We start from the raw sequence: 12209 nt of genomic DNA, 5'->3' as shown, positions 1-12209 counted from the left end.
GGACACCATCATTCAACTCCTTAAGACTTGAACTTCTGATCTGCCCTTCTAAGTAGAAGAAGGAGGATCAGAACTTGCAGCCCAACCGTTCCTAAACATTTCCAGTAACAGGCCAGTCTGGGTTATAGGAGACATGGAGTCAAAGAATAAACAACTAGACCTATGGCTCAATGTCAATCATTGGATCATAAATTCAAGGCCAGCCTGAGTTACGTATCACCTTCCAGGTCATTCTGGACTTCATAGATCCTGGTTCAACAAAACAAACACATAGAATTAGTCGAGTATGGTAGCAAACACCTTTAATCACAGCACTGTACTTGTGGTAGCTTATATTTGGGCAGTGAAAGTGGAATAAATCTTCCTAAAATTGTTTGTTGTCATGAGGTTTTATCACAGCCGCAGATATACAGAATCCATAAACCAGTAAAGGACAACATCTGTAGACTATGATACTTCAATTATTCCACCTAGAAGTATGAACCTTGAGAGAGTGTGTATTAAAGTTTAGATGTTAAATGTCCAAGGAATGGTCCTGTGTTTGAATATTGATCCCTAGCATTGGACTTCACTGTTTTTGAACTTATGGAAAATGTGAGAAATCAAACCTAGAATGAGGACGAGGGTCATGGGAGGTATAGAGAAGCTAACTGAATGCAAACAGCCTCCTTGGGACATTCTGCCCCACTGGCCAGACCAGCCTTCATGTCCTTGGGGACACATGTGTGTGAGTGAGGTATGTAGAGCCATCATAGAACCTAGGGTGCCAGGACATGGCTCCATCTCCCACATGGGTTGTCTTAGGGTTCTTGCAGACAAGTATTTTCTTGACCATTTTGAACATGCCAGGCTCCTGTCTCTGGGATCCTGGGCTTTGGTGAGAAGTCTCAGGCCTAATGGAGACCATGTGATGAATGCTGTCATCTTTAACCCCCACAGATGTTTGTTCCAGGCCCTAGGGTGCAATGGAACACAGTATTTTGTCACCACATCCCAATGCAGTCATCCTACAGAGCCCAGGAATCAGTCTTTAGAGAAAAATAGCCTGAAAACTTTGAGTGTAGACATGCTGAGTTATTACATCCTTGTCCTAGGGTGGTAGGTTCCAAAAGAAAAGCAAACCACTATGCCCCTACTACCCTGAGCATGTCAGAATCCATAACCAAGGGAGGGCCAATGTTGCGGGGCCCTTTGTCATTCTTATGATTCTCTTTCATTATAAAAGTGAAACACATCCTGGTTAAGGTTGGACGTCAATGTCCCACAAAGAATCAAGTGTTTGGACGCAGTCCCCACTAGGTGACATCATTTGGGAAAACTGGTGGACCCAGGAAAGTGGCTTTACAGGAAGTAGTGGCTCATTGGGCACATTGGGGACAGCCATTTGAATGTAGCCAGTGTCATCAGGCTTCTACTGCCACACTGAACAGAATAGCTTTCCTGTCCTTGGTGACAGAAGGTAAAGAAACCATCGAGGTGTGCTGAGCTGCCATTGGTCCATTTCTTGCTGTGACCTCACAATGACAGAATCCTCTGCACTAACAGCTCTGGCTGAGGCTGACTCCAGTGCTTACAGTTCAGAAGCTGTTAGCTGGTTGGAGACTATTGAGATTCACTTATCAGTGAGCTACTTGTACTTGGATAGTGGTGAATTGGTGAATCTGAACACAGTGAGTGGCTTCTAGTTCATAGATACCGGGTTTAGAGATTTTGTGTCCCTGAATTTAAACTAAATCTCCAGTCCTTCTTTGGTTTGGGGTACAATGTGTGGCAGTTTTTATTTTTTATTAGAATTTACTCTATGTGTTATGTTTTGATTTTTTGAGACAGGGTTTTGGAGGCTGTCCTGGAACTCATGTGTAGACCACGATGGCACAAACTCACAGAGATTCGCCTGTCCATGCCTCGCATTTGCTGGGACTTAAGGGGTGTGCCACCAAAGTCCGACTGAATTTACTCTATTTTAATGTGTCATTTTATCTGGACTTAACTCTTCTTTTGCCATTTAAAAATATCAGTCTATATTAATTGAACAAGATTCTCATGGGGCATTTCCATACATGTACAAAACTTGGACCACATTCCCGTGATCTCACAGCCCCCTTCCAAGTCCCTAGTGTTTCCCTTTTTAATTCAGCCTCTTTCTGAGTACAGGCCAAGTCATGTGTACTGTTGAGAGGACTGACAGGCCACAATGGATGGTCTCTTAGGGAAGGGCACCAATGTGTCTGTGCTTTGACAGAAAGCCTCAAGCTAGGTGGTTATCTTGGGATCTTCCTGGCCGTTCAAGGTCATGATTGGCAAGGACAGAGAAAATAGTCAGATCCTCTTCTTTCGATGAAATATATGGAACAGGGCAACTGAAAAGAATTCAAGAACACAGTAAGTGAAAGTGTAAAGAGAGCCTGCAAACTCTTAGAGGCTAAGTAGCAATCAGCTAACCTTCCTATTTGGACAGATATCCAACAAGTGAAGTGTCTCTCCATGTACCCCACACTACATGATCCTAAATCGCTAAGAAGCCCCATGCTCCTTCCGTTACATCCCCTTATCCCTATTCCTGACTTCCCCATCCTCTCTGTAGCTAATTCCTATCAACGGCTGTTGTCTCCATGCTCTGATCCAAGGTTATTTTGATGAACAACAGACTCTAGGTTGCTGGCTTTCCCATTGAGCTCCTATACAAGATGCATCAGCGGACCCTGAAGGACTCTCGTTAGGGTGGCCACAGCTAGTTGGATCATGTCTGATTGCAGGGTGTGTGTGTGTGTGTGTGTGTGTGTGTGTGTGTGCCTGTGTCCTGCAAGGTCCCTGTTAAAAACTTCAATCCTAGGAGAACTCTATTAACAAATGGGCACTCAGGAGCACTAGAGATTGGCACACAGAACAACATGTGGCCTTTAAGAAAAGGCTTCATAGACTGAGTTCATGCTTTTCCTTGATCGTGTGAAAATACAAACCAATTCTAATTAGAATGCAGTCCTGTTATACTCACAGTCCTCAGGTACTTGATCTTATCTTGCGAATGTCTAGATACACAAGGAACCAATTTCTGTTGTATTTCAGTGACATAACTAAAGATTTTTGTTTGAGAGAGGAAGGGCCTAGGGTGCCAGAATATGGCTCCATCTCCCACATGTTGTCTTAGGGTTCTGGCAGACAAATATTTTCTTGACCATTTGAGTATATCAGGCTACTGCCTCTGGGATCCTGGGCTTTGGTGAGAAGTCTCAGGTCTCATGGGTATCATGTGTTGAATGACGTCATCTTTAACCCCACACAGATGTTACTCCCGGCCCTGGGGTTCGAAGAAACACAGCATTTTGTCCCAACATCCTGATATAGTCAGTGGCTGCCTGTTCTCTGAGTGAATTCTCCTGAGCCATTTCCCCACATGGACACTCTGGGTTTTCAAGTGTCTGTTGTCTTTGCAACTGCTATCCCTTCTGGTTTTACTAGAACCTCATCTCTGTCAGTATTGGTTACAGAAAGAGGATCATGATCCTCCGCAATGAGCAGCTCTTAGCTTCTGTGACCTTTGTTTTATTCTCTGAGTTGCTGGATGGTTCCTATATACCCCATTGGTGTCATACTCTACAGTCCACTGCTGTAGAAGATGCTTTCTTCTCTTGTGAGCGTTAAGTACCTGCTTAGGGTGTCAGCAATGTCTGAGTGTCATCTTAAGGACATAGGAATGTGTTGCTATGGACATTCTCCTGGGCCTGATTTGAACAGTTTCTTTAAACTTCCCCCTTGTCAATTCGGTTCTAGCCATATCACCGAGGACGCGACCATGGAGCAGGGCAGGGAGGCAAGCTGCTCCTCTGAGGACTCCTTCCTGCCTGACTATAAGATGCTGAAGACCGTGGGCCAGGGACAATTTTCTAAGGTTAAGCTGGCCATCCACGTTCCTACTGTAACCCATGTGGCTGTAAAAATGATCAGAAATGAGAAGGAGTACGCCTCAGTTGTTGCTAGTGAAATAAACATCATGAAATCTCTCAAACACCCGCACATAATCGAATTGCTGAACGTGTTCCAATCAAGAGATACCACCTTCTTAGTGATGGAGCACGCATCACAAGGAGATCTTTTTCGACACATTATGCAACAGAGGTGCTTAATTGAGAGCGAGGCACGGAGGCTATTTACCCAGATTCTCCTTGCAGTTCAATACTGCCACAACAACCAGATTGCCCATAGGGACATTAAGGCTGGTAACATACTGCTTGACACCATGGGCAACGCAAAACTTTGCGATTTTGGCCTTGCAGCAAAGGTGCCCCCAGGGGACCTGATGACAGATTCCTGTGGTACCCCGCTCTACTGTGCTCCAGAAGTCTTCTCAGGTGAAGCCTATGATGGTTTCAGAGCTGATATATGGAGTTTGGGAGTTCTCCTCTTCCTCATGGTGGTTGGGCGCTTTCCCTTCTGTGCCAGGTCTCCTGAAGGTGTCAGAATACCTCAGCACATTTCCACCGATATTTCCATAGTCATCACCCAACTACTGATGAAGGACCCAGGCAGGAGGGCCAACATTGAACAAATCATGGCCAGCCCCATGATCAGGGACACCATTGCCCTTTTGCCTCCTTCCACACAGAGACTCCCAGGCACCCTGACACCCACCAGCATTGTCAGCAGCATGACGGTCATGGGGTATAAGTCTGAGGAAAACACTGATTGTCTCAGAGAACAAAAGGACAACCAGCTGATGGCCACTTACCTGATTCTCAAACACGAGTCCTCTGTGGGAGATAGCTGCCATCAGCCGGTGAAACCCAGGCAGTCAGGACTTGTCCTCAACCTGGGAGATCATCACACCTTCCCTGTGCCTCTAAGGAGAGCTACTGAGCCTGCTCCCCTGGCCTTCACCATGTCATGCAGTCTTCAGGAGACAGAGCATGAGAACAATGCCAAGCATGGTGGCACAAGGCATAGCATGCCTGCCACCCTATGCCACCTGTCAGACAGGCCCCAACCTCCACACCTAGTCTTCCCGAACAGGCCCCGTTCTCTTGACCTTACACGCAGTAGCGTGGTAATGAGAGAGAGTTCCTCTGAGTCAAAGATCGGGTCACATGTCAGCCTGATTGACAGTGTCCGCCCATCACTGTTCTTAATGTTCAATGATTCTTGTTCACCAGACGACAAGGAGACCACATGTAACACAGGCAGTGTATCTTCCTGGAGTTATCAAGAGGAACTCTGCAGCTCCAGAGACACAGCTCAGAGTGTAACTTCCAAAGGCCCTTCCTCTGGGGATACCAGGCAGGGAGACTCCAGGATACAAGAGGAAGACATTAGTGAGGAAAGGAATATCCCACAGGAAGAGGCCATGAATGAGGAAGGTACCATCATACACGAAACAACCATACCCCAGGAAGAGGCTCTCACACCAGAAGTGACCAATACTCATGATGAGACCATCACAGAAGAAACCACCATGGTCGATGGAGAGACCATGGCTCACACTGAGGCCATCATAGAGGAAAAGAATATAATGGAGGAGGAGGACATGCATCGGGAAGCAAATGTCTCCCTGGAAGTGAGGAGGACCCAGGCAGGGCATAAGACTCAGGATGACAGCATCACAGAGGAGGAGGCCATCACCCACGGCCAGCCTGAGGTTGCCGGCCAGGCTTCCTCCCCAATCCTGAGGCGCCACAGGTGGAAGGGGTTCAAGAAAACAATGGTGAACTGCCTCAGACACGTGTGCTTCTGTTTGCCACCTGCCAGGAGAAGCCACGATGCCTGTCAGAACCTGGCTCCAAAGAAACGGGATCCTGGAGTCACCCACAGAATCAGGTGGGGCCACTTACTTTATTTTACTCATTCTTTGCCTCCTGTCCTTTGTGACAGACGATGACTATGCCCACTTGTTTTGTTTTCCTTTATTTTTATTTAAGTAGGAAACAAGCTTGTTTCTCATGTCAATCACATATCCCTCCCCTCCCCTCCTGCAACCCCCCACACACCAGACTCCTCCAGTCCCCCAACCAATCTCTACTCTGATCCCAAGTGAGTGTGAGATCCTCTATTGTGGCACACTTGTGAACTTAAGAACCTGTTCCTTCAGAAAGACCAACCCCAGAGGATGCCCTCCAGTGTGACCTCAGGCTTGTTGAGGTAGAATTGGACAGCAGAGATGCTGATCAAAGCAGGCAGAGGGATGCTTAGGTGCTGCATCGTCAGCACAGTAAGTTCTATGTGTGCCAAAGTTACTAAGTGTCTGCTTCCTCTTTCTTTCTGCTTTGTAGTTCTGAAGTGGTCAAGGCCCAGCTCCGTGGCTTATGAGCCACGGGTTGGGGATCGGCCTGGCTGAGGTGTGGACAATCCCGCAGGAGAGCGAGGCCAGACATCCAGGAGGCAGTGTGTCCACAGGCTCCTCCTGCAGAGGAAGAACAGCTGTCCACACCAGCTGAGCTCTCACCAGGTGAAATCCCAGGCGGGAAGGGCAGGCTTTACATGGGGTCTTTCTTGTTCAGAGGGCAGGGCAGAGTTACAAAGGTGGCCCAGGCTGTGTTGTGGAACAATAGACCCTTCCTCTCTCCCTTGCCTGGGTAAACATCACAGACTGCACTCTGGGTAATGACTGTCCTTGGCTCCTTGTTTCCTGGCAGAGAACATGATCTTCTCCATGGGGTGGCCCTTTTCACCCCCAGGGAGAGTATTCCTAGTTAGCCAGTCTCATCATCCCCAAGATGGGCTCTCAGGTTGAGAATCTGGCCTGCAAGAGGCCCTATAGAATGCTCTAGAGGGCAACCTCCTGCCAAACACTTGCAAAAACCTGCAAAAGTCCTGAGTCCTCAGACCTCACTCAGAGCAAAACTTGGAAATTCTCATCTGGGGAGTGACTCAAGGGCAGCCGATTCCTCTCTCTCCACCACTTCTGCCCTCTAGTTACTCACCAGCTGCCTCTCCATGCTTGCTTCTTCAAGGCCGTCATTCACTTTGAGAACTGGATGCCGAACTCAACACCACTTGCCTCAGCGTGAGGGGATGATGGGTGTCCTGAATATGGAAAAACTGAAACTTTCAAGAGAGGCCAGCAACCTGCTGTAGGCCACGCCTAGTGCCAGCCACAGTGTGCTCTCTGCCACTCGGTGGTTGCCTCCATCTACTTGACTCCTTGCAATTCCATGTCTGCTCTCAGCCAGGCTATGGTTGCTTCCAATTCTGTGTCATTTCAAGTTGATTGTTCTCCCACAGGTAAGGAGCCTTTTGCAGGTCATGTGGGAGAGCTTCTGGGAAACCATCCCTGTTTACTCTGCAGTTACACTGGCATGATAACATCCTGTATCCTCTTTCTCCCTAGACTGTCCCAAATTGTCATGTCTTGACGAACAGGAAAGTCTGTGTGACTGACTTGGATGGTCTGTCTATCCACCGTGTCCCTAAATTGAACCCAGGAAGAAAAGGTTCCTGGAATCTTCATTTTGCTGGGACATCATCTGTGCTTCCCAGCTTCTCCGTATCTTGTTCTGAGAGGTTCACAAAAAATTCTCTGACATGTCCTCTGAGCAACACTAAGTTCATTGGCAAGACATTTTTAACCGAATCTGAGAAGGAAGGAGTGTCTTCTACTCTGAGGTTGCACGAGCACCCCAGAACCCTATGCTTTCCTAACCACCATCTACGGCCCTGGGAAAGGAGATTCCCCAGGATCCTGTTCTGGCCTCAGCCATTGGACCAGGCTGAGCTGCTCAGACACCCCTGAGGAAGAATTCTCAGGGCACTCTATCATGCGTGGGAGGAAGATCTGACTTGCCATTCTGATAATAGTAACAAAACTATATTGTTCACCTGCCCCCCATCCACTGGAATGTGGAGCCCCTGGTGAGACTTTTCATTCCTCTCTCTCTCTCTCTCTCTCTCTCTCTCTCTCTCTCTCTCTCTCAACTTTCTCTGCCTCCATCTCTGTCTTCGTCTCTGTCTCTGTGTCTACTTATACATGAACAACTTCCATGCAGGTAAGCTGCTCTGTCTTAATCTGGATCTGAAAAGACTCACTATTATTCCCTGAAGAAGGCCATGAACAGCAATCACTAATACAAACATAAAATTGACATTGACTGGAGTAGATACAGAAATTATAACTCAGACATGAAACCTTGAATCACCCACTTAAAAAGAAACGTATCACAGAAGTATGCTAAGGGAGCCCATTCTGTCTACAACCCAAGATGGAAATTGTCTTTCATTCCCTGACAGTAGTGCTAAGATGTCACATGCACAATTCCATCTTATTTTCTGACATTTGTTTCTGTCCACATTGGTTGGTAGGAATAGTATTGCCCCAACTCTTTTCTTGTGTTGGCTGTAATGTTCACACAGAGTCTTGCCCTGTAACTGGGGAGGACTGAGCGCTCTGTGTTGTCCACGCTGGATTTATTTCCCTGTGGTGCTGCTGACTCAGTCCTCCTTAGGTGCACTGGAACGCTGCTAGCATTTGTGGTTTAGTCTCGATCTCTTCTGTCCCAGGCAGGCCGCTCTGTAGGAAAAGATGACTTGCAGCAGGATCTTCGTCTTCTTCTCCAACTCCCCAAGCCAGAATTTCCAGGTCTGAATCCCTCTGCCCTGTCAAGTAGAAGCAGCTCAGGGCCAGTGTAGGGAGTTCCGGGCTGAGTGTAGCCCATCACAAAGAACATGCACATTTTGAATATTTGAAGTCTGAGATGTGGACACTGGTGCTGGGAGCTGTGTGAATGAAAGGACAAGCAGGAATGGCAGCTTGCTTGCCTGGGATCAGTGAGACCCTCATGTGAAAAGTAAGGTGGATGCCCATGGGCCCGGAGTCCCCTTTGAACCCAGGACTGTGGGTGGGGGAGGCAGCCTGATCTCTGTGAATTCTGGGCTACAGAGAGATTTCAGGCACAGCCAGGTATACACAGAGACACCCTGTCTCAAAAAGCAAACAAGAGAATTAAGGTGTAAAAGCACTGGATGAATACTTCTGGTCTACACACGTACTCAAAGGGTGAGAACAGACAGACACACAATACTCATTATGTACAATTCAGCAATCCTGCCTTACCTGTTTTTCCTCAATACTGTCTAGACCCTATATTCCTGGGATTTTATTGTCATTTCCAAAATTCCTGGCTCTTAAACCCCACAGCGACATAACTATCAGTCCCCTAAAATGAGAAACCTTTTTTCCCCTCTCCTCTTATGCTGACACAGGTTTTCTGCATGCAGTCCAGGCTGCCAAGGACTGGCGGCCTCCTACCACTGGCCAACTGAGTGTTGGGGCTTCAGGTCAGAACCTAATTCCATTGGGTTTTGTGATTTTGTTTTTAAATGACGCATGTAGCTGTGGATATCCTTAAATTTTGAATCTTTCAATCTCCATGTACCAAATGCAGGGATTCCAGTAATTCTCCACCAAGTCTGGTTTATTTTGTCTTCTGGACAAACCCAGGGTTTCCTGTATGCTGGGCAAGAGCTGTCCCAACTGAGTCACACCTGTATCTCAGCCTATCCGGGGATTCAGTGTAGCTGAGGAAGATCTGGAGTTCTGGATCGCCCCTATGGAATTACAGGACTGCACCATTTACCCTGCATTTTCTCTTTTACCATTTCTAGATGACCTGTCTTTCTACTGAAAGTCTTTTGATGGACTGAAAGAAAGAACTGTGGCCAGACACCACTTTTCTTCTGAAGCTGGTGAGTTGGGACCTGGGTGGGAGGGAGGTAAAGGAAGCTGTCCCCATCCCATGCCATGTCAAGGACACTCAGGTCAGTGTGCAGCAGCCCAGGTCATCACCTGTGTAGCCAGGTATCCTTGAAGCCCCGTTCTGATCAGCAGCCCTCAGGTTGGGCCGGAATGGAAGGCAGAAGACTCTCCAGCGCATGTCCACAGCAGCAGCTGATGACAGTAGGAAGATGGAGCCTCAACCCCACTGCTTGAAGGTTTAGTGCCCTCGCCCCTGGGGTCTCATTCCCTCCCATTTGCCCTTTCTAGGCACTTTGTGGCAGAGCAAGGGTGAAGGAGTATGCCAATAATTCCAGGACTCTGGAGGCTTGGATTGTAGACGTGTCATAGACTCAAGGCAAGCCTGGGCTATATAAGGACCAGTAGTCTAGCTTTGGTGGCACTGTAAGATCTCTCTCTAAAAGCAGAATGTGACCAGGAGGACTAGGGATCAGTGTGTCCAGCCTGCAGAGTGATTCTTGGTCCTGGGTTCTTTCCCAGCACAAATTACAACCAGGTGGAGCTTCCCTGATATTGGGGGTAGAGACAAGAGGATCAGGCAGTCAAGGTCATCTTCCAAAGCAGAGAGTTTGAGGCCAGTCTAGGAGGAATGACACTATGTTCAATAAGCATTCCCTACTCCCAAATCTAAATGCCCATATCTGAGAAAAGAATGCCATGGAAGCCCATCACAACCTCATATCCTGGTGAATCAGAATGCCTTTCCCATGGAGACATGAACCCACAGCATCCAGAGGTGATTCACATCTGGAACTGGCCTGAGCATTGAGTCATCACCTGTGCACTGCACTAAGGAGCTGTTCAGGAAGTACTTCCTACTGGTCATGTGGGAGGAGTGAGGAGGGAGGCATGGAGGGCATGGAGACTCCCTCCTGTGCCAATGAGAAAGGCAGAATGCAGCTGGCTCTTGAAGCTGTGAGACACTCTGATGTTTTGCTGCCCCCTTGTGGCCTCTCTAAACCTGTTCCCTGTTAGGGCACCTGATCTGCTGCAGTCCCTGCTTCAGCTCTGGACAAGATTGTGGTGGTTAGGTGGCTTTCAGAACGGGGTCGACGGAGGCTTACCCTGCTAAACCCATCTAACATGCTTTTGTCCTACCTTCTTTCATTGCTTTTTCCCATTTATGATTACAGACAAAATAGCTTTCAGAGCTGGGCTGTCCAGATGTCCCTGAACAAATTTCACAGACCCACTGCTGCTCCTGGACCTGCACTCCACAATGGAGATGACTGGGTTGCGAGTAAAGTCTGTGAAATCCACACCAGTGTGAGATTCAGAAGCACAGGAGGGCTGGGACCGTGCCTGTCTGTCCACAATACAGTGCCTGCTTTCGTTGTGACATATGAGTTCTTTCCCCAGAAAGCGAGGGAAAAACCAGCAGGCTGGCTGAGGCTTCTTACCCCAGCACTTGAGATGGAGACAGGTGCATGTCCTTTTTGTTTTGTTTTATTATGTTTTTGAGACATGGATTTTCTGTCTGTCTCTGTCTCTCTAGAGCAGACTGGCCTTTGTCTCACTGACATTTGCCTGCTTCTGCCTCCCAAGTGCTGCGATCAAAGTCGTGCACCACCATAAACACCACCCTCTTGGCTGCAGGTGCTTCAACCTTGCTGGACTTGAGCAAGCCTGTGTCCAAAACACAAGGTGTACAGCATCTCAGAGTTGACATTTGAGGGAATACATGTGCTACATACATAAACGTTGGAGAATACACATGGATATATACAAGCACACGGATGCACAAGCACACAACTGTAAACATATTACAGGTGAGTGTATCTTCACGCGCACGCACGCGCGCTCGCGTGCACACACACACACCACAACCACCACCACCACCAAAGTAAGCATAGTGATAAAGAAGCACAAAGTTATCTGAAGGACCAGGTAGCATTTGGAAGTCCTGACCTTCATGCAGGAGCATCCTGATGGGAAAACCAGGAGAGTGAGACAGGGTGATGCTGCTGAGAACACTGGGGTGGTCCTCTCTGGATGCTAGGTGATGACAGAGCCCAGCAAGCCAAGCTTTTGGGATGCTTATTACTGACCAGCAGATATGGGAGGTGGGCTGACAAGGTGGTCCCAGCGTTGTTAGCACTTGTGTCACCTAATGTCTCTGCTCTCTGCAGCTTGGGGCTATCAAAAGCCAGTGGAGATGCCCCTGCACTAGAAGAAGACCACCTCCATCAACTCTACTAGCACCCCCATATCATTAAGTTATGTTTGTTAATTTGGAAATAAATTGTGTTTTTTACTGAGGTTTTGTTGTTTTTTATCTGTATTTATTCTCTGTTTCCATACCAATCCCAGTTCACCCTCCCTCCCCTCCTCCTGCTTCCTACATTTACCCATCCCAACTTGCATCTTCTCCTCAGAGAGGGTATGGACTCCCATGGGGAGTCAATGTGGTCTGTCACATCACCAAGTTGAGGCTGGACCAAGGCCCACACCACTGTGTCTAGGCTGGGCAAGGTATGTCTCCATTGGGACT

At 47.8% G+C, this 12209-nt stretch overlaps 1 protein-coding gene across 8 annotated transcripts; it reads left to right on the top strand.

Annotated features, from left to right (window-relative positions):
• The first annotated feature begins 1162 nt into the window (after positions 1-1162).
• LOC121136994 (sperm motility kinase 2B-like) lies at positions 1163-11976 on the top strand. Of its 8 annotated transcripts, none has more exons than XM_040738698.1 (10): positions 1163-1670; positions 3772-5808; positions 6261-6436; positions 6942-7212; positions 7319-7839; positions 8485-9261; positions 9369-9669; positions 10852-11141; positions 11315-11487; positions 11848-11976. In XM_040738698.1, exons 2-3 carry the CDS (start codon positions 3794-3796, stop codon positions 6295-6297), a joined length of 2052 nt encoding a protein of 683 aa, XP_040594632.1. In that variant the 5' UTR covers positions 1163-1670; positions 3772-3793; the 3' UTR covers positions 6298-6436; positions 6942-7212; positions 7319-7839; positions 8485-9261; positions 9369-9669; positions 10852-11141; positions 11315-11487; positions 11848-11976. The 8 variants fall into 8 exon arrangements, with proteins under 8 accessions (XP_040594632.1, XP_040594628.1, XP_040594627.1 ...); XM_040738694.1 differs by lacking the exon at positions 1163-1670 and having other exon boundaries at positions 3670-5808; positions 8485-8771; positions 9187-9261; positions 9589-9669; XM_040738693.1 differs by lacking the exon at positions 1163-1670 and having other exon boundaries at positions 3670-5808; positions 8485-8771; positions 9187-9261.
• Positions 11977-12209: the final 233 nt, after the last annotated feature.

This window comes from Mesocricetus auratus, unplaced genomic scaffold (genome assembly GCF_017639785.1).
Source record: "Mesocricetus auratus isolate SY011 unplaced genomic scaffold, BCM_Maur_2.0 Super-Scaffold_100676, whole genome shotgun sequence".
NCBI lineage: Eukaryota > Metazoa > Chordata > Mammalia > Rodentia > Cricetidae > Mesocricetus > Mesocricetus auratus.
This window is presented reverse-complemented; position numbering and strand designations above follow the sequence as displayed.

Excerpts from the sequence above, each read along its gene's own strand:
- LOC121136994 (XM_040738694.1), top strand. The coding sequence starts at position 3,695 with ATGTGTTGCTATGGACATTCTCCTGGGCCTGATTTGAACAGTTTCTTT. Across the intron at positions 5,809-6,260 it reads GGAGTCACCCACAGAATCAG|TTCTGAAGTGGTCAAGGCCC; the intron begins GTGGGGCCACTT and ends TCTGCTTTGTAG.